The 27,451-nt window shown below is 37.0% G+C and overlaps 1 protein-coding gene across 1 annotated transcript in view; it reads left to right on the top strand.

Annotated features, from left to right (window-relative positions):
* Positions 1-27,451, top strand: part of UNC5A (unc-5 netrin receptor A) — a 1,914,539-nt gene that overhangs the window by 1,233,657 nt on the left and 653,431 nt on the right. The window contains exon 11 of the mRNA XM_044069905.1: positions 18,378-18,611. Coding sequence (XP_043925840.1) covers positions 18,378-18,611 — 234 coding nt within the window. The remainder of the gene's footprint in view (positions 1-18,377; positions 18,612-27,451) is intronic.

Genomic DNA, 27,451 nt, shown 5'->3' with positions numbered 1-27,451 from the left:
ATCCATGGGTGTGTCCTGTGAAAGCAGTTTTTTCTTGTTTGATTTTAGTGCTTGGTAATGAGGACACTTACTACACCACTGGGTTATGTTTCTGCATTACAGTTATCTGTCTAAAGGGAGTAACCTTATATCAAGACTTCTGTTTAAATCATGGCTGCCATAGATTTCTTATCACCATTGAGATCACTGATCAAGTGTTATAGTGGACCACTAATGGACCACTTCAAACCCTTTATTGAATACCCTCTACTGATTGTACTTCATCTGTTTCTTGTTAGCCCCTAACTGGACTGTTGCTTGCAGGTCAGCTTTAGCCTATCTCTCGGAGCTCTATTCTATTCAGTCCTATTCGACAGACAGCAATCTTCTGCCTTCACTGAAATGCAGAGGAATATTGTTCCAGGCTATGTGTACTATCTACTGGATGGCACAGTGGTTAGGTTGCTATCTCACGTCTCATGGTTCTGCAGTTTGGTTCCTAACTGGGGTGCCTTCTGTATAGAGCTTGTATATCATCCCTTTGTCCAGCTGGGTTTTTTCTTTGTACTCTGGTTTCCTACCACATACAAAAGACATGTGGTGAATGAACAGCTGAACAAGCAAAAACTATAAATTAGATGTTGTGTCTGTGTGTGAGTGAGCGTGTCTTTGCATTTTGCGATGGGTTACTCCCACCATCACAATTAGTTTGACTGTTTCACACCATTTAATGCCATGACAGGCATTGATCCCCACATGAGCCTGAATTAGATTAAGCAAGATATAGCATAATGAGTGACTGCATTTGAAAAGCAGTGCCTAGACAGCCAAGTAGTTAAATGTAAGGTGCACTGAGGTACAGTCTGTTGCATAAAAACACACAGGATACAGACTTACTCTGCTTCTGTATGGTCAAAAAAATGTTCCTGTCTGCATCCCTCTGTTTCTAGCTGCTCCCATATTCCTATATACCTTTATGTCATCATGTCAAACAGCTCTGTCCTGTACTCCTGAAAATACTATGAAGGCCCAGTGAATTTAGCACCAATGAGTGCTTTTTCTGCGATTTAGTCCTTCTTACTGTCCACCAGACAAGTTCAGCCGCTCACCTGCTTCACCTTTTTTATTAGTAATGTCATTAAAGTGACCACATTGCAGCATGGTGGGTTGTAGCTGTTCTCCAAAATTAAACATTTAATCATTGTTGTTCTCAGAGCAGCCTAGGAAATGTTTTTCTCAAGTAAAATAATGAAATGAATTTGATAATCTGTTATGGTTTGACGATGAGCACATCATTATTTCATTTTTTAATCAGGCAAGTAATATTCTCTTTAGAGTCTCTTTAGCAATTTTCCAGATATAGACGTATTGCTTCAGTAACTCTTCTTCTAATCTACTGTCCCCATATGAATGCTGGCTTTGGTGCCTTTACTTCTCTAAAGTCATCTCCATCATCAGAAGTGGTAGCTACTTATGCATGGACACCTCTTAAGACTAGAGAAGCACTCTCATATATTTCTGTTGGCAATACAAATGTTATTAAACAGGCATATCTAAATTATATATGTTCTTTTGAATTTCTATATATATGTATGTATGTATACAAATATAGAAGAAGATGTTCTCTGATTGGACAGCACTACATTTAAATATTACAATATGGCTACAGTGGATAGATCTGATGAAGGTTGTAAAAATCTGAAAGCGCTTATCTGATGCTGTTAGTATTTGTTTTATTAAAGTTATTATTCATTTTAACTATTTTATGTTTCATTGATCTTTATACTGAACCTTTTGCTTCTTAAGAATGGAAAAGTAAATACTCTGGCTGTGCTGGTGGTGGTATTGGTTTTACATGCTGCATATTTTTATCTACAACACTGCACCTTGGTGGGAGTCTTCCTTGTTTTTATCCTGTCAGTATCCAGTCATCTGAAAATGCTACCACACATGGCCGAAGGGACACGTAGCAAAGGGATTGAGTTGGATTATCAGCCGCATGCAATATGGAGTAGCTCTGGAACACAGGGGATGAATTCGTCCACTGCTTCATTCATGAGTAACATGCCATTAACCCAACAGCATGGTAATAGAAGGAATCTGAGTAAGGACTTATTGCGACAACAGGTGAATCCTCTATTATATATAAATTTTAACATCTTAGACGATGGGAGTCTGAATGACACTGAAGGTGAGATGGATCTACATGTATTCTATTTGAAGGCTAGAAAACTTGAGAAGAACTTATACGAATTGAAAAGGCTGCAGTGGAAACACCTCCATTTGGAGGTGTGCCTTCATTAAAAAATTGGCGCAGGAGGTCTGAGAGTTTTAGTTATGCCCACACAGGGGTGGACAAATTTGAATTTATGAAAAAAATGGCAAAATCTGTATCTCGAAACAAGTTTTGGTTACATGAAACTTTTATTGGAGCATTTTGAACCAAAAGAGAATGAAGTGGTGCATGAAATACAGTGACACCAAAAGGAAATTGAAGGTAGATTTACTTCAGAAGTATATATTGACAGATTAGATGAGATTTGTTCTAAGGTCTTCTTATATGACAACAAGCTAGAACACATAAAAACTAAGAAACTGCAAAGGGATTATCTGGACTTTAGCAGAGGCAATGTATTTGTGTGGAAACATGAGAGAATTGATGAGGGTGTTAAACCACTGAGAACTAATTCTCTACAAGAACAACAAAACTATCTTAATGAGAGTTTAAAATTGCATACTCTGAGGGGAACGTCTAAGGTAGGACGGCACAGGGGTGCAGAGGTTGCATTGTCACCTCACAGCAAGAGGTTCTCTAGTTCGATTCTCGGCTGGGGTGCCTTCTGTGTGTAGTCTGTATGTCCTCCCTGCATTCGTGTGGGTTTCCTCTGGGTGCTCCGGTTTCCTCCCATGTTACAAAGACATGCTTCTGGAGTGTTTCTCCCCGGGCCTTCACTGAAAATTGGATCGTTCCAAGTCAGACTTTCCTGGTTAACAAATAATAGATAAATAAATAAAATAAATAAAATAAGGCAGAGGTCAATGAACAGAGTGAAATTACAATGTCTAATAACCAAGCGGTTAGACCAAAAATGAAATCTACAGCCTTCTTGGTTTTCCCAGTGTACCCCTTCAGATCAGAGAGACATGGAACAAGAGAAAATCAATATCCATGAGCAGAGGAAGAAAAAGGGTAAGGGACTCCTCAGGGGAAAGGAGAGTGAAATGTTAAATATAGAGAGTAATGACAACCTTGTCTTTAACCTATCGGAGGTGCAATTGACTGAACATCATCTTAAGGTATTGAATAAAGGACTACATTTCATTCCAGCTGAGAATGCAAAATTAAATGATGTTAGAATGAGTTTAAAGATGTTCTGTAGGGACATCATGTTAAAAACTATTTACAAACATGCAGATGCTGGAGAATATACTCTTTTCAAAAAAAAATATTTCATTTCTACCACAAAACAATGCTACTGTGGACATATTTATAAATGTATGCTAGCAGGAGATATCTAAACTCCTTTTGTCCAAAAAGCGACATTGTTTCTATAATATTACTAAGGAGGAGAGACAAACCTTAAAGGAACTTCAAGATAATGTCAAATTAGTAATTAGACCTGCTGACAAAGGAGGTGGAATAGTCCTTATGAATAGATCTCATTATGTAATGAAAGTATGGAATTTAGTGGGAGAAGATGATGCATATGAACCCATAAATATGGGACAGATGGGGAAAACTCAGAGCCTCAATAAGAACTGCTCTATATGACCTCAAAGAGAAAGAGAATATCTCAGCCGAGTTGTTTGATTATCTTAATGTCGATTATCCATTAATACCCAGTTTTAAATGTTTGCCCAAAGTTCATAAAGATCCTGGAAACCCTCTGATGTGTCCTACTGTTGTGGAGTGGGATGGGTCACTGAACCAGCTTCCATATTTGTTGAGCATCACTTGAAAGAATTCTAATAATGGAACCTGCTGTCCTTAGGGACACTCAACATTTCTTGAGTACCTTAAGAAGTCATATGATAAATGAACTTGGCCAGAAAGGTTACTTAATGGCAACTATGGACATCCAAAGTTTATTTACAGTTATACAGAATGAATATGGGCTAACACCTCTTAAAGCATACTTGGAGAAAGTCATTGTCTTTGAGATAAGGAAGATAGAGTTAATATGTAGTCTGATGGAAATAATTTTGAAGTCATGTTTGAGGAACAAGTATGCGTACAGTGATGTGGGCTTACAATGGGAACACCATGTGCCAACAGTTATGCTAACCTGGTGTTGGCTCATTGGGAATATTTATTCATCTTACATAACAACCCCTTTAATAAGCACATAAAATAGTATAAACACTTTGTGGATGACACCTATATCTTGTGGGATGGTGACATGAAGGTGCTTCAATTGTTCCATTCCTACCTGGAAAGTACTACAGATTTTTTATGGTTTACAGTAAAATATGATCAACATGTTATTGATTTTCTGGATATAAGAATACAGCAGGATGATGATGGTGAAATACACACACTTCTCTGTATAGGAAAGAATGCTGGAGGAACAACATCCTTCCTAGATCCAGTATGCACCCTAGACATGTACATTATAATATACTAAAGGGTCAATTTCTAGGGATCGCTAGACTTCATACAAAAGAACAAGAATACAAGGAGACCAGTCAGATGAGGATTAAGAATTTTATGCAGAGAGGATACAACTTGTATGAAGTGAAAGACACACAACACCATGTGGAAAACAAAAGGGGAGATGAAAGAAAGCCATACCTATATAGAGAAGATATGAGTTCCAATTATGGAGGAAGTTGTAATAGGAAGAAAGATATAAGGATGATTCTTAAGTATAGTAGTGACATGAAACACATATGTGATGTAAAAAACAACTGGAAAATGTTTACATCTGATGAAAAAATTAAGGACACAGTTGGCACTGTGCCATGTTTCGCCTATAGAAATAACAGGAGTCTGAAGCAGATTCTATGTAATGATGGAAGAAAAGCAAAGGATAAAAACATTTCACTTTGAAGAGGCACTTTTCCATGCCGTACATGTATGAGCTACAAATATATCACCACTGACAGGACCTTTACACATCCGACTCAAAGGAAGAGAAATACTTTCAATTCTTATGCAGATTCTACCACCAAGAATCTGATTTATTTGGCTACATGTGATGTTTGTAACTGTTTTTACGTAGGGAACACAACCAGGCAACTTAAGGAAAGGATTTCCAAACATGTCAAAGACATAAATCTAAAGGATCTGAAGAACCCTTTGGTGAAACATATTGCAGATAATGTAGGACATCATTTTTATTTTTGAGTAATGGTAATAATTACCAAAGATGACAGAAGGGGTGACATTAACAACAATGTTAAGCTGGAGGAAGCAGCATGGATCAGGAAGTTACAGGCATATAGACCTCCCAGTCTAAATGCCAACTATCCACTTAAGTCAGCTCTGAAAAGAAGAAACTATAAGAGACATATGTGATATATCAAAGGCTGTTATAAGACATTCTACACAAGACAATTTGACCTTTCCATATATCTGAGGAAGCTGCTAAGAATTAACTTGCAAGTTATATGGTCATTTGTTTTCGGTATGTTGCCACTGATTTGATTTTATCTGTCTCTACTAATATCATATGATGGCTCTTTGGGTCCTAGTATAACTAGGGAATTCCTGCTGACAATGAAAAGTTATTATATTCATTCATTTTTGGTCAAGAATAATGTTTATGAGATGGGAATGAATATGGGCACACCACTATGGATGATCCTATACTGATAGGATACAAGTAATTACTATGATGTTTTTTACTGGTTCCACAAAAATACTCCTAAACATTAACAAGCTATCTAGTCTTAACCTATGACTGTGCTCTTTATATTATGACAGCCAATCATGTCCTTGTTAGAAATTCAAAGAAGAAAAGAGAGTGCTATGTATATATCGGAACAACAAGAATCCTCCAAATACTATATATACATAAAGTGACCATTGTTTGTTCAACTGATGATCGAACACTGATGGGTATTGTGCAAGGATAGAGATGCTCTGCTGATTTTAAGGGCGCATAATGGTGCAGAAAGGTATTGGTTCATCTTAACCTATGAAGGGATGGTTTGGAGGTTAATAGTCAACATTTTGTAGTGATTGCCCAATGAAGTCTAAGATGAAAAGCAATCCCCTGATGTGCCCAGATTGTTGGTAGATCATGTAGAAATATTTCATATTACTTTGCTAATAGTCAGAAAATGGTATTATGCTGATTCATCAATACAAGTGTTATGTATATATGGGAAGAGTAAGAACCCTTCACATACAATATATAGAAAGCGACCACTGATCATTTGATTGTTGATCGCAAGCAGATGGATAATATGTGAGGATAGAAATGTTCTGCTGATTCTGAGGGAGGGTAATGGTACAAAGAGGCATTGGTCCATCTCAACCTATGAAGGGACCATTTGGAGGCTAATAGCCAATCAAATTTCAGTAGTTGGTTAAGGACATTTAAGATGAAAGGCAATTGCCGATGGGTGATAGAAACATTCCGCTGATTTTGAGAGAGTGTAATAGTGTAAAGAGGCATTGGTCCACTTTAACCTATGAAGAGACCTTTTGGAGGCTAATAGCCAATCATCTTGTAGCAGTTGGCCAAGGAAGTTCAAGATGAAAGGTAATCCCTCAATATGTTTGGATTATCAGCAGATCAAACAGAAGTATTTTGCTTCCATGTCTATATAATAAGAACTTTGAGCATTAGTTCTTTATATATCATATCCACAATATGGTCATCATTTTTTAATTACAAATAGCACAATGAGGGATGGTGTGCAATGGTTCAAATATTCGATCAGCTTTCATGGAAATGTACACACCTAAATATTGAATCAATACATCTTAGTCCATGCAGGTGTTACGTCAGGTGCTGTCAGCCCCTTTATTTTTCTGTTGACTGCCTCAAGAAGCAAGGGATGAAATGAGTACATGTTGATGTGCTTGGCTTGCTATAAATCACTACATACATAAGAATAAGTTGAGCTTTTTACAGCTTGCAACTATTGATTCTGTAATGATTGCCAATATATTGATGGATGGTGGCATCAATGAAGCATTGCCTTAAAATTGATAAGATGATTTGCTTTAATTCATGAACGAGTCAGCTATTGATATCGGATCATCTTTTTAAGGCCATATAAGGAAGTGCATTTTCTGACTTTCATTAAGTCAAATTCATACACATGGACTGTAGCTATTTTTACTTCCTGATGTAAATGTTGATGGATGGACATTGGTTCATTAAGAGAGAAGATGAATTTGATTGGGCACTTAAATATTTGACAGCTGGTGATGTTTCAGTGGATGTAGAAGGAGACTGGGAATATACAGTGTAACTCTATCGGTGTATATGTGACATATTTAGACCAATTAATTATTTTGTTTCATACTCCTTTGGCACAAGTATTCATTGGATACAATTGGTTAAACATAGAGGAAGGTGTTCTCTGATTGAACATTAGTACATTTAAATATTGCAATATGATTACAGTGGATAGATCTGATGAAGGGTTAGAAAAAGCCAAAAGTACTTATCTGATGCTGTTATTAATATTTGTTTTATTAAAGTTATTATTCGTTTTAACTATGTTTCATTGATCTTCGTACTGAACCTTTTGACTCTTAAGAACAGAAAAGTAAATAATCTGGCCATGCTAGTGGTAGTGTTGGTTTTACTTGCTGATAGAGAGAGAGAGATGTGTGTGTGTGTATATATATCTATATCTATATATATATATATATATATATATATATATATATATATATATATATATATATATATATATATGGTCTATATTAGATCAGTGAATGCTTAAAAAGCGAATGCTGATTGATCGAACTTATGTAAGCAATAGTTTACAATCTCGAGCTGTCAGATCAGTCATTTTTTTTCCTAGGGAAAAAAAATCACTGATCCAAAACACACACATACACACAACACAAACACACCAAACAAACAGCAATCCACAACCATACACCTAAAATCTGACACCTAACCCTACACTAAACTATACACACACACCACTAACTATCCACTTACCTTAACCCAAACACTAACCCTAAGGTCCATCACTATCGCACACTCACCTCACCCGCTCCCTAACCCTAACTCACCTAACCCGCCCTAGCCCTCATGTCCACACAATCGCACACATACCTAACCCGCGCCCTAACCCTTACTCACCTAACCCACCCTAACACTCACATCCACACAATCGCACATTTACCTGAATCTGACCAGTAACTTTCCACCACAGCAATGAAAATACCGAAGCAACAGAAATGGACAACCGAATTATTTTCCTAGGAAAAAATTTGGGTTTCTGTTGCTTCGATATTTTGAACAGGGTCTATATTATATCCTCGAACGCTTAAAAAAGCGAACGCTGATTGATCTAACTTATTTTTGCGAAACTGCAAAATATCGAAGCAGCAGAAACTCAAATTTTTTCCTAGGGAAAGAATTTGGTTGTCCGTTTCTGTTGCTTCGGTATTTTCAGTGTTATGGTGGAAAGTTACCGGTCGGATTCAGGTAAGTGTGCGATTGTGTGGATGTGAGTGTTAGGGTGATTTAGGTGAGTTAGGTTAGGCTCGAATTAGGTGTGCGATTGAGTGGACATGAGGGTTAGCGGTTAAGTGAGTTAGGGTTAGGAGCGGGTGAGGTGAGAAGTGACGGACCTTAGGGTTAGGGTTTGGGTTAAGGTAAGTGGGTAGTTAGTGGTGTGTGCATAGTTTAGTGTAGGGTTAGGTATCAGATTTTAGGTGTATGTGTGTGGATTTCTGTTTGTTTGGTGTGCTTGTGTTGTGTGTATGTGTTTTGGATCAGCTATTGTTTTCCCTGGGAAAAAAATCGCTGATCTGACAGTTCGAGATTGTAAGCTTTTGCTTAAATTAGGTCGATCAATCAGCGTTCACTTTTTTAAGCGTTCGATGATATAATATAGACTCTTTTGAACATTCGCTTAAATACGTTCGATCAATCAACGTTCACTTTTTTAAGCGTTCATTGATCTAATATAGACCTATATATATATATATATATATATATATATATATATATGTGTGTGTGTGTGTGTGTGTGTGTGTGTGTGTGTGTGTGTGTATATAAATAGATATTAAGAACACCTGAGGGCCCCACCACATTTTTTTGCATATTATACTGGGTGACATAGAGTGATACTGATAAATGTTGTGCTGCTTTACTGAATTAAGTTACTTTACTGTCTCCTGAAAGTTTTATTTATTTATTTATTATTTATTTTACATTTGTTAACTGGGTTAGTCCAGCTGAGCGTTTAGCTCATTTTCAGTGGAGACTCGAGGAGAAAAGCTCCAGAGTCAGTATTTGCATTTTACTTTCATTTAGTAAGACATTTTCATTTGCAGCTGAACAAATAGAGAGATAACATTTACAACAAATCATACAGAAAACAGTTGGGTAAAATGTCAGAAATCATTTACTATAAATCATACAGAAAGCAGCTGGGTACAATGACAGATGTCATACCAGAGAAACTTAGGTACAATGTCATGAATGGAATACAGTGTTCATAATTCCTAAGTGGTTATATACAGTATAGGTACAGAAGGAGTAGTAAGGGGATGAAGTGGTTAAGATAGACACAGAGGGGTAGATGATTATTAAGCTAGACAGTGGAGGAGAATGGAGGGAGGAGGAACAGAAGCTAAGGTTGGGTAGTTTCAGGGAGGATGACTACAGTGGCAGGACCATTTGTTTGTTAGGTATCTCTGAGTGGCTAGTTTGAAATGCTTGGTTTGGTCAAGTGACCTAATTTCTAGGGGTAGTTGGTTCCAAGTTGTAGCAGGGTTATAATTATAGAGTAGACACCCTGTTTTTGGTTTTGGGTTTATAGATCTGTAGGACGTCTTGGTCTAAGATACGTAGTGTCCTGGTTGGGGAATATTTAAATATAATAAAAGAAGGCTCAGGCAGAATGATGGTAGATAGAGGATGGAGTGGATAATTTGCAGTTGATGTAGTAGCAGTAAATGAGGGAATTCAAGCCAGTCCAATTGTTTAAGAGATAGGCAATGGTGTGACTTGTAAGTTTGGTTTGCATCAAATCTAGTAACCTTATTATAGTTAGTTTCCAGTTTAGTTATGAGTGTGGTATTAAGATTTGTGAATAATTGAAAACTGTAGAAAAGCTTGGGAAGAAGAAATGTATGGGAGAGAGTTATGCTGGCTGTATTGATTAGATGTCTTTTGTTACAGTAAAGGAGTCCAAGTTTCTGGTGAGTCTTTTTGATAGAGGCAGTGACTTGGAGATCGAATTTAAGATGATCATCTATTATGACTCCTACCAGTTTAGTGCTAGGTTCAGCAGTAATGATAGTGCTATTGCTTGATAGGATGGAAAATTTAGTTTTGAGATTGATGAGTTTTTTTTGGGAGGAAGAGTAGGAGCTTAGTTTTCTTGAGGTTGAGAATTAATTTGTTATCGCAAAGCCATGTCTCTATGGTGTTAAATAATGCTTGAGTAGTAGAGAGGAGGTCAGATGGATTGTCAGCAATGGTGATGACTGTTGAATCATCAGCATATTGTACAAGTGGAGAGTTGGGACAAGAAATGTAAAGTAGGTTGGTGAAAATATTGAATAGGAGTGGCCCAAGTATGGATCCTTAGGGGACAACCATTGGGACGATTGGGGGGATAGAGCAGAGTGCCATTTAACAGCTTGCTGGTGGTTAGAGAGATAGCTAGAAAACCAGGATATGGTGGGAGGAGAGAATCTTAAAAGAGAGAGTTTATCTAGGAGGAGGGGATGGGAGACAGTGTCAAAGGCTTTGGAGAGGTCAAGGAACAGACAAGAAACTAGTTTATTGTTGTCACAAGCCAGTGATACAGTATTGATGAAGGATATTAGTGCAGTTGTAGTACTGTGTTTAGGATGAAATTCGTGATGAGTGTGTGTTAGAAGGTTCTGTTGGAGAAGGTACTGCATTATCTGCTTGTGAATGCATTTTTCACGGATCTTGGAGAGGGGAGACAGTATAGCAATTGGTTTGAAGTTAGATATATCAGAAGAATTACCTCCTTTATGTATAGGTAATGTATAGAATGTTTTCCATATTGCTGGAACATATGATTCAGAGATAGATCGGTTGATCAGGATGGATACAGGATAGGCTAAGGGTTCAGCAGCAATCTGTAGGAAGTAAGAAGGTAGATTATCAGCTGAGGGGAGCAGGGTTTGAGTTTAGAGAGTAGATATTTAATATAGTTAGTTGAGACTGATGTAAGGGAAAAAGAGTTAGAAGGATAAGGTGGAGAAGTTGAGAAAGTGGGGTTATTAGTATTTTTTTAGTGGGAAGATCATTAATAATGGTAGTTATTGAATTAATAAAATAATTGTTAAATACAGTGGCAGTTTCTTCAGAAGTTTTATTCGGGCATGGGTTAGGAGTGGAAGGGTTTCCTGGATGCAGTATATGATTGATTTTGTTCCAGAATTTTTTAGGGTCAGATTTTAGGGTAGTGGGAGGATTTGCATAAAAGTTGATCTTGTCTTTGTTTATAATTTTCTTTATTTGATTCCTAAGTTCTTTATAGGTGTGTAGGAGAGAACGGGTCTTGGTTTCAGTCCATAATTTCCATATCCTGTTACCTTTTTTCATCAGGGCTCTAGTAGATTTGGTCAGCCAAGGAGCAGTATTAGCTTTGATTCTGATAGTTCGGAGGGGAGCAAGGGAGTTGAGGATGTTTAGAAAGGTGGAGCTGAAAGAGTGAACAGCTTCACCTAAGGGGAGTGTAGTGAGATTGGACCAGTCAATTCTGGAGAGTTGGTCAGTGAAAGAGTCTGGAGTAAAGGAAGAGATTTTGCGGGAAGTGATAAACCTGAAAGGTCTGGTGAAATGAGGAGTGTGTCTAGTTACTGTGATAGGGCAATGGTCACTAAGGGTGTTTGGTAGAGTGTGAGGGTTGTGGTAATTTTGAGGGTGAGACACCAAAATCCAGTCTAGAAGAGACTGTGGCAGGTGTGACTTGCTAATATAGGTAGGGGAAGTGATTAGTTGCTCAAATCCATGTAAGTTGATATAAGAGGTAGTATGGGAAGTTTGAATTGTAAGTTAGTCTATGTTTAAATCCCCTAGAATTATGGTTTCATTGTGGAGGGTCTGTGAGAGGTGAGATAGGATGTTCTCGAGTATGCCCAGATTGTCTTTAGGGGGGATATAAATTGCTACAACAGTTATGGTGGTAAAGTTGTTAAGTTTAACATTGGTAAGTAGGAGTTCAGCTGTAGAGAAAGTGGGTAGAAGGAGGTTTGGACTGGTTATTGAGAGGTGGTCAGGATAAGAGTATGGCTACCCCTCCTCCTCTTTACTTTTGTCTGTCAAGTCTAAGGATGTTGTAGCGAGGTGGGGTAACGTGTGGGGTGATCTATACCCCTACACACTAAATGCTGATAGCGTCCTTATGGCTACTGTGCTCACCAGCTCTCTCCTTGTTTCTGCACCCTAACTTTGAGTCCCTGACCAAGGCTCTGTCAAATCTCTCCTAAAATGGGAATCAGCCATACCTGTACCTGAAAAGAATAACTCAGGAGACTGAAAAGAAACTCTCTCCCCTGTTTCTGCACTCTAACATTGAATCCCTGACCAAGGCTCTGTCAAATCTCACCTAAAATGGGAATCAGCCATACCTGTACCTGAAAAGAAGAACTCGGGAGACTGGAAAGAAAGTATGCTATCACCCCCTCTATAAATGTGCAAATATTAAACTGAACTCCTTTCTGTACACATTTACCTTATTCCTCCCTGAAATATAGGTATCTGTAACCCAGTGTGAGTACAGTACCATGGGAACCCGAGGCCTTTTACAAACCCCTGCACCCCTCTCATACCTACACCTTATATATCCCTTCCACTATTAAATACTAGCTAGCTGACTCCCTGCAAATTAATAGACATTTTCCATTTTACCTGCAGAAATCCTATACTGTTCTGGCATAGGGCTGACAGACAGTTTTTTTAGAAGCTCAGCACCTACTCAGTAGGGCCCTGCTCTATTCACACTCGCTATGCTCGGGCTCACTTTGCTCAACTCCTACCACCATTCCCACCCACCCCCATATAATTTCCTTTATACTTATCCACCTTCACCACACCTCTTCCAACTCCTCCTCAGCCCCTCCCAACTACTTCCTTACTGACGCACCCCCTCCTATAGTTCCTTCCCACACACTACTACTTATCATTCACCTCATCTTCCCACTGTCTACACATAATCTACCTTTATATCATGCCTTTCAAACCACAAGCGTTACTCCTGCTACCAGTACTCTACCTCTTCTACAGCCTCACCTCCTATCACACACATCTACCCTCACACTACTTCCACCCAACAAACTGTACTCTACATCCAGATACTAAACCCCAGGCTCCCCTGCAAACCGGGACTTCTATTCCAAACTGTACTACTCTCCTTCCTAAAATAAAATTATCTCCCCCTCTCCCAACCACCTCTAAGCAGAAAAGAAATGTCTCCCTATTTAAACACTTACTCTACTTCAAACCACTACTTCTATCAGGAGACATCCAGCCTAACCAGGCCCCTCCCAGCCTACCTTGAATAATAATCCTCTTGTACAAACATCTACTAATCTCACCCCCTTAAACAAGCAAGTATCTTTCTACTCTACCAATCTCAGGAGTGTAGTAAATAAAGTTCAGGACTTCCATGCCTGGTTAGGTAACTATACCCCTGACATAGTCACCCTAACTGAAACCTGGCTGAAACCATATAATCAAGAAAGTCCATTGGAAGCTTGTCCAGTGCTATCCTGGTCATACTTTATGTAGTTCAGAACCTAACAATTTTACCATTTAGAAGAATGGGCTTAAATATACATTGAGGCCAGTCTGAAAATGCATTCTAGACTACACTGTGCTTCAAGAATTAGACTATTATAGCTTTGTTCACATAATTAGTCTGAATTACATTTTAACCTTTAACTTAACACTGATGACTCTTGGCACTAAAATGTTAAGAGGGGTAGTCATGTGCAATATAATTTAAAACAGTATTTGATGCAGTTTAATAATTAAATTTAAAGCATAATGCATAATATATTTAAACATTGTTCTAAATAATTTAACATGACAAAAAGCTGCAATTATTGTAATACTGGTATGTTATTTCAACCCGTTACATTGGCAGCAGTGGTTACAGTGGTGTATATTAAATTATATTGCTAGCAAGGCACTATCTATTGGATTTAATTTTCATGCGGACTTATTTGACCATTTGAGCATTGTTAACCACATTTTAAACTACACAAAGAGAATTCTAAGAAAAATTCAAAAACATTCTAGTCCTCAAAAATACATTTTGAGAAGGACAAGGTAATACTGAACTTCTCATTTTAACCTACAAAAATATATTCTTATGAATTCAGAAAAGACCAGTTTTAAAAGACATGTGTTGACTATTTGCTGTAAATGAAGCAAACTCCCACTGTACTTCTATATTGCGATCCACACTCAGCTGTATTATTCAGTATGGAATGTTACTGTTCTATATGAAAGTCTGCTTTTTAACTAATAAACTGTGACTGCAATGTATTATCAAGAACTAGGCATAAAATACAATGCCTGCAGAATCAGGAGGCAGCATAGACTTAAAACCAATTACTTCACGTTTAGTAATATCCATGATTAGCTGGTACTTGGTCACTGTCACTAATCAAGAGCCAGTTAAGTATGAATTAAAACAGGAGATCCAATTACATGACCTCAGAGCCCTAAAGGACAGACCAAGATTCACACACACAAATATATACAAATATTACTAGATTTAAAACATCAATAATGACAAAATACTGCTTGACGTAACAATTCTATCAGAAAATTGGTTACCCCACTGTACACAGGTCCTGCATATATCCTGGGAACTTCCAGTATATTTTCTTTCCTCACAGTGTTTTCAGAGTACAGCAGTTTATTTATTATAGTGTTAATTCCCTGTCCAGCAATTGTACTTCTGCTTTATTTATTTTCTCACAAATGCCTTTAACAGTATCATCGTGAACATCACATTGATATCCACCATTTACCCACCAGCTCTTTGCATCTTCTTTTCTCTCATAAAGCTGGTTCTTTTATACATAAGTAGCAAACCAAAACCTCTATGCAGTAACCCTCCAGCAATTTTGTTTAAAGATATGGGTGTTTATCCATGCATTCACCCTGATTAGGTTATACTGGTGTCCCATATGAAACTGACTTCCATAGTAAAATATACTGGGAAATGTACTTACATCATTCAGACAACTATTGTAGTAACCCCCCAAAAGAAGTCTGGGAGACTATGTAGTCTTCACTGAATATGTTGTTTTCAGTACAAATCTCATTTTGACTTTTTAAGTGAGACAATGCATGTGCCTACCTGATACAGATAATAAATTAAATATAAATCTTAGTATATATGCCTGCTGAAGTACTACATTCCTTCCTCCCCATTTTATTTTATGTGTACAAACGATATGAAAACACCATTACTTTCATGTTCTTTGGTTAGGATAACAACAGCAATACAGTATTTCATAAAACTCACCAAAGATACATACAAGGATAATAAGAAATGCTTATGTGTGCTTTTAATACTTTTCTATAAAAATTGATTAATCAAATCATAAATGCATTGTTTCTTATTAAACTATCATCAAAAGCAGACTTACCTTTCAAATCTCCCTTGTAAGTCTTTCGTGGGTCATTGTAATCACAAATCCAGTCGTGGTGTCTCCCAACCTGTCTCTTCACATAAGAATGACATAATGAAAAATAATGAGATTGTAAATCTAACACTAGATTATTTATCTATGTGTCAGAAAAGATAGTCTTTTATGTCATATGAGAGGCATCCTGTTATGTAACTGTATATCAATCCAAACTAATTTGACTGGGGGCAGAAAGCCTGTCCAGACACTGGAGGTCAGAAACAATCTGCCAGTTTTAAGTACCTGAAGTAATACTTGTCCTTGTGCATCTGACCCTGAAACGAATGAGTGGTTATCCAGGCACTAAGCGACTGATAATGTGTTGCTTGATCTTAACATTTGGTGTAGTATTAAACATGACTAGAAATAAGAAGCAAATCAAAGTCCTATATCTAATTATACCATGACAACTGGAATAGTAGCATCTAAAACTCCAGAAAGAGGTGCAATGACCGAAATTAGTCACGGTACGTCATCTGCTCGCTATAATTGTAAGCTGATAGTGATCAGTAGCTACTTACCCACATTTAAATGTACTTTGTTTTACTCTTTCAAGTATTCTGGATAGTACGGGCATCTGACAAATGGACAGTAGTTAGAAATGAAAAAAAAAACTCTATGCAGAGCAGAATAAATAAATCACTGTCATACAACACCAAGGATACATTCATCAGAGAAGTCAAGGGAATCTTATCCATAAAGATTTTGGATAAAAGATGTCTTACTAATAAACCTCAACATTTACAGTGTGTTTTGGGGATGAAATTCCCTACAGTCTCATTGTAGGGGATTACATCTCTTGCAGCCACATACACTGGTATCAGCCATTGTAGAAAAAGTTATAAAAAAAGAAAAGCATTGCAAATTTAACTGAAATGTGATTTGATTAATCAGTCTTGATAATTTTTCATCTAACTGGTCATTGATAATACAACTGATTCAGAATTATTTTAAGAAGAAGTAAGAAAATGTCATCTAAACCTGTGGCTGCATTTTTAACTTTATTAGCATAAATACCTAATATTTATGCATTAAGTTGGGGGGAATAAGTTAAGGTCAACACTGGGACTGACAGTAGAAGATGACATAAAACCAAAATCAAAATACTCTGTCTTGACCTTTACTCAGTGTTTGCTCATTTAAACTAATTTACAATTTCCCATAATATCAATAAGGAATATCTCATGCAGTAATATAAGAATTGTCTGCAGATCTATGGATGTAACTGTATGTGCATAGTTGATATTTTACTGATTCATGCTGCCCGAATACTTCAAGATTTGATGGAAAATTTTTATTTAGTACATTTCACAATTTCCCTCAAAACTCCTTAAAAGTAAAGTGAATTAATGCATGTTTCCTGTAGTGCTTTTACAATGCACTGTTAATTAAAATAAAAGGTTGGTTGTATATTTCTTCCATGGAAGGTTGATTATTCACTGCCTATAAGTCAGTCAAATCAGAATTAATGACATTAACAGAATTAATTAAAGTTTGTTAAAAATCTAATTCAATGAAGTCATAGCTCTTTGAACTGAAAGTATGTCCAAGAGAAATTGTTTTAAAGTGTTGGGGATGCAGTAGATGAAAATGATGCTAGAATAATATCTGGGAATGTACTTGGCTGTCTGGTAGTGAGGGATAAATCTCTGACTTTGGCTCAGATTGTTTGGGTTGATTGGCAGCACTGACAGTGGAAGAGGTGACAGGAAGAGTGGAGTGAGTCACCAATACAAGCTTGAACAGGCTAGGGGAAGGATGTAGTACACCCCACTGAAGTGGTGATGACAGCTTGTGGAAAACAGATTTATAGCATGCAGAACAATTAATAGAAATGTGTGCTTGTATCTGCCAAGGTGCTTCCCATAATGCTTAGAGTGCACATGTGCTGAACTATGCAGAAGCCTTGGATAGAAATGTCAGACCTGTAATTCAGTGAATGTGCATATCAGCCTACAGGAGTCAGGTTATAGCAGAAAAATAATTGTCCCTGATAAATCATGGCTGCGTTCCCTGATTTTTCTCCCCCCTCACTACTGTTTCTCTATTTTCTTTGGGTGCTGAGAGGGATGACAGAGGGTTAGTGGGGAAGTGATGCATTAAATACTTATAAGGGATGAAGGACAAAGAAAGAATTATGCCAGGAAGTGAAATACCCTGCGAGAAATAAATGTCCTATACACTTCATGTTTGTTGTGGCATAAAATCTGTTCAATGTTGGGAGGATGAGAGAAAGGGATGTTGTATTTTATGAAGATTTATGAATAGTGAATAAATGTAATGTTTGAGTATTACAAAATTAAATACTTTGTGCGTATAGGGATTTGGTGTATTTGATAATTCCCTTGGTTTGTAATTCATGACCATGTTGTTGATAATATATCAGTAGATGTTTGACAGGCTGCATTTTTAGAAGAGTTCACTATTTTAATATATAATATCTGAAAGACTTTCTCCCTGATAAGTTGCTGAGAATATGTATGTGTCGGTTTTATTTCAACTGAGTTCTGAGAACTGTGAATAAGATAATGTTTTTTCTGTCTTTCTGCCTGTCGCTCTACAGGATGTGCTGCATGTTGGTGAAGAAGTGCCCTCAGACGTATATTATTGCCAGCAGGAGTCCCAAAGTAGCTACGTGTTCACGGAGCAGCTTGGCCGATTTGCTCTTGTGGGTGAATCTCTTAGCATGTGTGCAGCAAAACGTCTCCGCTTGGTACTGTTCGCTCCCACAGTCTGTGCGTCTTTGGAATACAGCATTCGGGTGTACTGCCTTAATGACACAAGGGATGTGCTGAAGGTAAAGGCTTTGCATGTTTTCACAAATGGATGTTGATTACATAGAGGTACATTAGGCTTTTTGCTAATTAAATGGCTTATGTACATTTTGAATTAACAACCAGATAATTTGGGGTTCACAGCTTAAAGCGTTTGGGTTCAGACTTTGCAAGAAATAGCATTATAGTACAGTAAGTTGTCTTCCTGTGCATCAATTAATTTGTTAATTTTTCATAAAATGCATTTTATTATTTCTTTCCAACATAAATAGCTCAACACTGCATAATTGTCTTCAAACCTATATGTACTAATTTTCTGTATTTTGTTCATAGATTTGCTGATACTTTTACATATGTGTATGTAATTGCTAATATTTCTTGTCAACACAGACATATGTTTTTCTGTCTCTTGAAAGTTTCAAAGTTCAGCATTAAGACACTTGTGTGTCGTCCATACATACCATGCTAATATTTTCCAATAAGATTTTATTTTCCTAATTTCTTTGAAATCTTAATGGATATAACAGTTTACTTGTAATTGTAGTCCAGTTCTTGTAAGATATGTTTTCTCTCCTTAACCGGTAAGTAGCAATGAAATAATTAACTACAGCCCCTAAAGCCTGAGTTATTATATTTGCACTTTCAGAATGATCTTTTATGGAATGTTTAATATGAAATTCTCCTCTAAGTGAATAAAATTAATAAGCTGATAAGTCATGAGTTTCTTCGCTAAGTGGTCCCACTGTGATCAGCTCTATGTCCCTTTTTCATTTCAGGGAGACACAAAAAGATACCGCACTGGTTTTACCAGCAAGTAACTCTTTTTTGTAAACCGTTAAACATAAGGAAAAGCTAATCATTGTAAGCAACCTTAAGGACTGTAAACTAGACACCAGTTAAAAATCTAATTCAGATGGACAAGTTTCCATATTAAGTCACTACTGGCATGCCTCTAGGAGAGTCTGAAAGCCCAGTTATAGGGTTAGGAGGCTCTCAGCTGCCAGCCTCATGCCTTATGTTACCCTTCCATCTGTTCACAAAAGTAGCATTAACACATTCCCTGTCATGTCTTATTCTTTACATACTAACTACCAGGCGTGTCTGTAACCTAGTTATAGTGAACTAGTAAATTAATTGAATTCGCTGTAAAATATGTTAAATTAATATGCAGATACACACTTAGAACAGAAGATGAACATTATAGGACTACGAAACAGTAGGGAAACATTTTGCTTTGATCTGAGATAACACCATGACTCTTTTTCATCGACTATCAAATACCAAACATGGGTCTTATGAACTAGTGCATTTGTGTTTACCTGGACCCATATCCAGCTCTAAAAGAAATGGGTCATGCAGCACAGACTGCAGGCTGCAGCAGGGAATGAGTTGCTCCACTCTCAGAGTACTGATATGCATAAGGCAGATAATGTTAAAGACTGAAAAAATATGTTTTTTTCTAGAATATATAGCCGTAATATAGAATTCATGTTTGCAAAATAGGTTGTCACTTACTGAATACTGATACATTTGAAGTAAAATATCTTCTGCACTGTTGTAACAAGCATGATTGCTCCCCCTTCTTTGTTATTATTTTTTTCACTGACTCATTATTTAAGAATTTAGTTCTGAACTTTTTGGAGTGACCACTTGCCAGCATACGTTATTCTAGGACTACTCCACAGTCACATATGAAAATGAGGGATAGTACCTCCTTTTAGTCCATTGCCCTAATATATAACTGTGTAAATCTACAAAGAGGGTATACAGTAATTAATATGGTGGGAGTTAAAGAAGCACCATCTCCCCCTTGCATATAGTAGTATTGAATAAAGTTGACAAAAATGTTTTTCTTAAACTGCACATTTCTTTTCCTGCATATGGAAAGACTGTTGCACTTATATTTACTGAAGAATGCACATTGTGTTTAGTTCCCTATTATATTCATTTTATGTACTTACATACTGAAGGTATAGTAAGACGAAAGGGTATGCCTGTGACTTATATTGCCGTATTGATAGCAGTCATCAGGAGAAAGTCAACAGTGACTCTATATGTCTGGAAACGAGCTACTCGAGGACTATGCTTTTAGACAGATATTGATTTTGACACATAGATGTACACTGCTCCACCTAGATTAATGACAACTTTAATACAGATGTAACTCTTTTGGGTGATTAAATTACTACATTACTTTTCCACTGAGATTCTGACAAGTTCACTTTCATCTAGAATTCTACCTGCATGGACTTAAGCTTGAAATATCTTTACTCACTCTCTCCATAGCAATTTGATCCATTTTTGCTGAGAATACCTTAAGAATATGGTTACTGTGCAAAATACAATAGACAGATACTGGTCCACTCAAGTCTGTCAGTGGTCTCTTTGCAGACCAACTAGAAATTATTTAAATTGTACTTTAAAGATGGAAGCCCAGGAACTGACTCAAAAGAAAAGGCACTCAGAAATCTCAAGATCAGACCTTACGTGAATGTACTGAATCTTTAGAAAAAAAGGAATATAGGAGGTCTTTTTGCTGTAATAATGAATTTTTGCAGCAGCTCAAGCACTGTAAGAAAGACATAAGTGTCATTTTGTACTGTGGTATGCATTAGCATTAGGAAAGGTAAAAACCATACTACTCAGCGAAGAGGGTTCAAGCACTGAAGTTACCAATGGTTAGGTTCCAGGATGCAAAATATGAAGGCACTACAGATTATTTTATCTCTGGTTAATAGTAATGGCTGAATTCAGTTTAAACAAGATTGTCTTATTTGAATTATATTACAATAACATGAGAGGATTTTGAACTCCAAAAGATGCAGAGATGTAAAGGAAATTAGAAATTTTCAAGACAGGATTTAGCCATCCAGTGTATCATTTACAGGGATGGAAAGGAGAGACAAATAATTTATATTAAATGAGATCAGTTTGGAAGTTGACAGTCTAATCAGCAGTGGGTTCCATAGCCTGGTGGTGATAACTACTGTTTTTTTACAAATCATTAAAAAAATATGAGTCCTGTACTCCTTCAGTTGTTTCAATAGACTTACAACCTGAGGTATTTGTCCTGCTTGAGCCAATTAGTCACCATCCTCTCCCTCTCCAAAGATAAAGATGCTACCCAACCTCACAATTATAGGTTCTTCTCCCTCCTTTCAATGGATACTTAAATCCCAGTAATAAACTGTAGCCTGGAAAACTGAGTCATTTATAACCAGGACTATTAATATAGCACCCTGGTTTGGCACATTTGTCTCTAATGGACACAGGTAACATGTAAACAGTTCATCTCCCAAACCCACCATATCAAGGGTATCAGAACTTGTCAGAGATTTGGGATGCATGGCTAGGCTTAAAAAGGCCTTTGTGATTGTTAACCTAGTAAACACATATGAACCTATGAACAAGGGATTGTTAGGTTATTCTGAACTATATGAGGGCTTGGATTGCTTGAAGAGAAAATATTATAGAAGTTATGGCAGTGATCACCTATGAAAATAAAAAATAAATAAAAAGAGCTTAAGTGTATGAAACAACTAGGTCTGATTACTAAACAGCCCGAGTTTACAGTATTTAGATGACTCAGAACACTTTAGTAAATCAGATAAGCATGAATGTTCTAGGAAGGGATGTCCTGAAATGCCCTAGCAGTTTCAAGGTAAGTATATACTGGTTGTAAAAAAAACTTGACATTCAGTAATCGCAGGTCAAACCCCATTAAGACAAGCATGACAGATGAATCGGTTTTATAAAATTTGACATTCTGTAATCACAAAAGCCACATTAAGACAAGCATAATGAATGACTGGAAAACCTTTTCTATAGCTTCTTCAGGAATGGTGACCAAGCATCAAACAGATTGTCTAGATAAAGAATGAGAAAAACACAAGAGAGATAAAAACCAGGCTGTTAATAAATGAGTGATGACAAAAGGAACACCAGAGAAGATGGCAGCATGAATAAACAGAGCCTCCTATAATCTGCACTTTGAAAGAGCACAGCCTGAGAAAGAGCTGTCAATTTGTCAAATTAGAAATAGGTCTCTCCACTAAAACATCTTTAGAGAAGGAGGAAGTGATTTGCATAATGTCTGACATCAATGAACCAAGAAATTATATCACAACTAAGCAAAATAGCCAGTTTTATGAAATGGTGTCATAACAGGGACCATATATCTAAATATGTATTGAATAAGGGTCCCAGTCTATGTTGACAACTAAAGTGGATGCAATATTTAGCCTGGTATTGCTTGATCTGCCATTCAAATTTATTTTCATAGAGTTTAGCTAATGCAACAAAAAGTTAGATCAGGTAATAGTTTTAAGATGAGATGCAACCTCACCATTTAAATTAGGAGTTATTATCTCCTGATTTAGTTTTTATGGAATCATTTTCATTAAGCGAACTTTCATATATTTGCACTTAGTGGATTGTTAATGAGAAATTTACAGTTTTAGAATGTATTACAGCCAGCACAGAAGTTGTCAGAAGGAAAATATTTACTGGCCTGATTCACCATAAGAATTTTAAACTGGATTTGGGAAATGTCGAAACAAATAAGTAAGAGAACCTTTACCCGTTGGAGTACTGTGTGATGGGGTACATTTCAAAGTTTTCTTTAAACATGATGCCCAAATAATAGAAGAAGGAGGACGGTTGTAGTCATAGGGCTGTTTTTTTCTGGGTGTCATGAAGATGGAGTTAAAGTGACTAGATCTCTGCAGGATGCTGTTAACTATACTCCATAAGTTTCTGGGGTTACCAGCATAGTCTTCTTTTGGTGATATATGGTAAATATTTTTTCATTGCTTCTTCACAACAGTAATCTTTCTAAGAACTGACAAAAAGACAAATGTACAAAATAACCTCCAAAGCCTAAGAATGTGCACAGCTTAGCTGTGTAAAAATCTGGAAATATTTATCTTAAACCTTTGAGAGATGTGCATTATTTTACATTATATTTGTATGGTATATTTCTGATGCAGTTAGTACCAAGTTGCTGCCCCCCTGCCCTTTCTCTTCACTATCAGCCTCATTCATTTTTGAAATATTCCATAGGCCTATAGTCTAACTCTTCTAGAAGCATATAAATGTCATCTACTACCCTTTCTGTGAATAAGTTTTTCCTTATGTCAATGTCAAAGATGAGGCTGCAAGTCTGATAGCTGTGAACCCTATCTATTATCTCCAACCTTATTGTTTGGGTTGACATTCCCCTATCCTATTGCTTTTTCATGAACCAGTACCCTGTCAAGGGCTGAAAAAGTAGCAAGGAGTGAAACATCACCAAACAGAAATGACTCAAGGTGCTACATTAATAAGGGAAGATCTTGAGATGTCTCTTAACAAGACAATTATTAAGTCAGTGTCAGGCAGGATCTTATTGGTAAGTAACAGGTCTGATCCTGCTCTGTAGCAATAACAAAGTAAGTCCAATGATGAGTAAGAGAAGGCTTCAGCCAACCAGAAACACTTTAATATGACCTGTTGAGGCACTGTTCCATCCCATATTAACAGGCTCAAATATATTTAGTCACATTTACATGGCATTGAGCTAAATAGGGTGCAGAATTTCACCCACCTTCTGGGGTATGCAAGGTAGTGCGTGAGAACATGATGCCAGCCAGTGAAGATTTAAGATTATTTATATCACTAGAAGACCCCCAACCTGTACTGCATTCACTAAGTATGACAGCTTCAGAAAAGTTGATACTAAGTACAAGTGCAATGATGGAGTTAGCTCAGCAAATGGCTATAATCTCAGGCTGGAAGAAAATAAACCATGCCACACAATCCTTGTCTTTGTTTAGGATTTTTATGGGTACATACCTTAACGCTCGTATGTAGTGCTAAATGCAGAGGATGCCTCCATAAGTGGGCATTGCTAATTGGTAGGCAGGGCACATATGTGCACCTTATGTAACTGATGTGCTTCTGTGAAACATAGGAATTTATAGACAGGGGCTGGGAGTTGGCATAATGGTTAAGGTGCTTACCTCACAGTCTCAAGGTACAGGTTTTAATTTTACCTTTGACAGGGAAGTTGGATAGGTTTAAAATCACCCACAAGGGCAGCTAGCCTAATTATTAATTATGAACCTATGAACTATGAACAATGGCAGAATCTTGTCTCATTAGCATATATGGGGTGCAAATAAGCCCTTATCTGTGAATTTTACAGTTGATAGGCCATGTTATTTATCAAAACACTCATCAAGGAAGCAACAGCAGTGGTATTTGAGCAGCTTGAAACACTCTCTGGCAGTAGTGAAGTAGCAATTCCACAGAAAAGACCCAAGAAGATGCACACAATGTCCTACAATACAGTGGTAAAATGTATGTCCTCAGTGTCATATAGATGAGTCATTGACTGGAAATAGTCTCTAGAAACAGTACTATAACTAAGCTATAACTACTTGTCTGTGATATGCTTGTCTGCAGCCTTCACCTACAGTTATAGAGTATACCCTTATACATACAACTGGTGGTGATTGGTGACTTCAGAGCAAGAGAAGCTGTAAAAAACATCTGAATGATTATTGCTAGCTAGAATGAGGTGAGGCTACATCAGGTCAATGATTTAATTGTAATCAAACAACAGTTGGGATCATCAGCTTCATGCACAGATGACTTCAGTATCTCCACATTATAGCTACTTTATTCACTGTGTACACCTCAGATATCCATTTGCATTCAACCAAATATAATAATACAACTAAAAAAGACAAGGCACAGAAACACGACTGAAAGTTTAAAAAATTTAAAAGTTTAATAAGGTAAGCACTTTCACACCACATACTAGTGCTTCATCAGACCATATAAAAACTGCATCAACACTTTTAATACATTCACATTAATTCCAAACAGCCAATGAAAATCAAAGAAAGGTAGAAGCCTGACATCAGCTTGTATTATTTAAAGAGACATTGCGCTTTTAGTACAGGCTTAATAGAAACCCTGTCATTTAGACCTGGGTATTTATCAGCTTGCCATAATATAATCCAATGCAATTCTCTGGTTTCAGTAAAATTTTTAACATCACCACTACGTATATTTTCAGAAATAATTTCAATAACTTGAAATCTAAAACTATGTTCATTCTCATTCTGCATACAATGTCTGGCTAGTGCATTCTTGGTGTAGCCATTCCTGAAGCAATAAATATGTTCCATACTTTATTGACTGTGTACACCTCAGATGTCCATTTGCATTCAAGCAAAAATAATATCAAGAAAAGCAGAAGACAAGTGATGCTGGTAAGCTGTACTTCCAAAAAACAGTCCAATAACATAAAAACAAAGGAAGCAACAGGCCACGGCTATATATAAATTAAAACAATTTAATACACAACAGACAACAAAAGGTGAGCGCTTTCGTGGACCAAGCCACTTCATCAGACAATGAAATGAAACAAAAAATTCCTTTATATATCATCCCATGCTCATTGATTAAAACCCCTTCACCCTATAATAGGAATAGTCCATCACCACCAGCGATCCACCTTTATCCGCCGGTCTCATGGAAATAGAAGTGTCATTGCGCAGGCAGTCTAGAGCTATTCTTTCTTCTTTACTTTACCACTAACATCAAAATCATACAAATTGTAAATTTTTCTGATACACACGCTCTCAAAAGCATCAAGAACTGCACTGTTTGTGGGAATAAATCCACTAGATTGGGTGAATTGAGAATGACATTTTTGCAGTGGGGTTATGCTGAAAATGAGCTTCAGGATACCCTCAGAGGAGTGGTGGAGTGTAAGAACACTGAGGGAAGGCCCTACTTCTCTGATGATGAATGGCCATCATGAATAGTGGGGAGCACAAGTGGACCTATCAGAATGTCAGTAACTTACTCTAGCAACATTAAGGTTTTACAAGACATCTTCCATAGGAATTGGAATATCCTGTGTGCTGGTGATGCAATTAAAGAATTAGTGGGTGATACTCCAAAGTTCATTTTTAAAAACAAAAAGAATCTGAAAAGGATTTTATGTGGACCCAAGTTACAACAAGGGGTGGCACAGGTTTGTGCCACTGGGGGTGAAGGTGGTACTATACCATGTAAAGTATGCAATTTTTGTATGCATGTAGACTCTAGTGGAGAGTTTAAACACCCTGACATGGATAGAGTTTTTAAGTTTAAACTGTCTGCGAACTGCAATAGTACAAATATTGTGTATTTGGCTCATTGTGTGGTCTGTGTATCATTCTATGTAGGGATGACAACCAGGAGGTTAAGGGACTGCATGCAGGAGCACCTCTGTGATATAGGGAGGAAAGCAGAGACAAATGCCTTAGCCAGGCATGTAGGAACCCATGGGGATACACATAGGTTTACCTTTATGGTGACTGATAGAGTCGTGGACATCCTCAGGGGGGGAGATGTGAAATCAAAAGTTGAGGCAAAAGAACTTGAATGGATTGTGAGACAAAAGGGCTAGTATGGGGAAGGGCCTCAATGACAAAATGAATATTAAGCCCATTCTCTTAGGGAGAGACCTGTTAAAGTAACATTTTAATGTGCAATGTTGCATTATGGTTTATACATGGTTTTGTTACTTAATTTTTTAATGAGTTGTTTTATATGGTGTATTTGAATATAAAATGACATGTGACTTTAAATTAAGGTGGGGTTTTAATCAATGAGCATGGGATGGTATATAAAGGAATTTTTTGTTTCATTTCATTGTCTGATGAAGTGGCTTGGTCCACGAAAGTGCTCACCTTTTGTTGTCTGTTGTGGATTAAATTGTTTTAATTTATATATAGCCATGGCCTGTTGCTTCTTTTGTTTTTATGTTATTACAAAAATAATAATAGTCACAGCAATATATTTCAGGCTGTTTTACTCAAACACT

This window comes from Protopterus annectens, chromosome 4.part0, assembly GCF_019279795.1.
Source record: "Protopterus annectens isolate FY-2018-M chromosome 4.part0, PAN1.0, whole genome shotgun sequence".
Lineage (NCBI taxonomy): Eukaryota > Metazoa > Chordata > Ceratodontiformes > Protopteridae > Protopterus > Protopterus annectens.
Note: the sequence above shows the minus strand (reverse complement) of the source record. Positions and strands in the feature narration are given on the sequence as shown.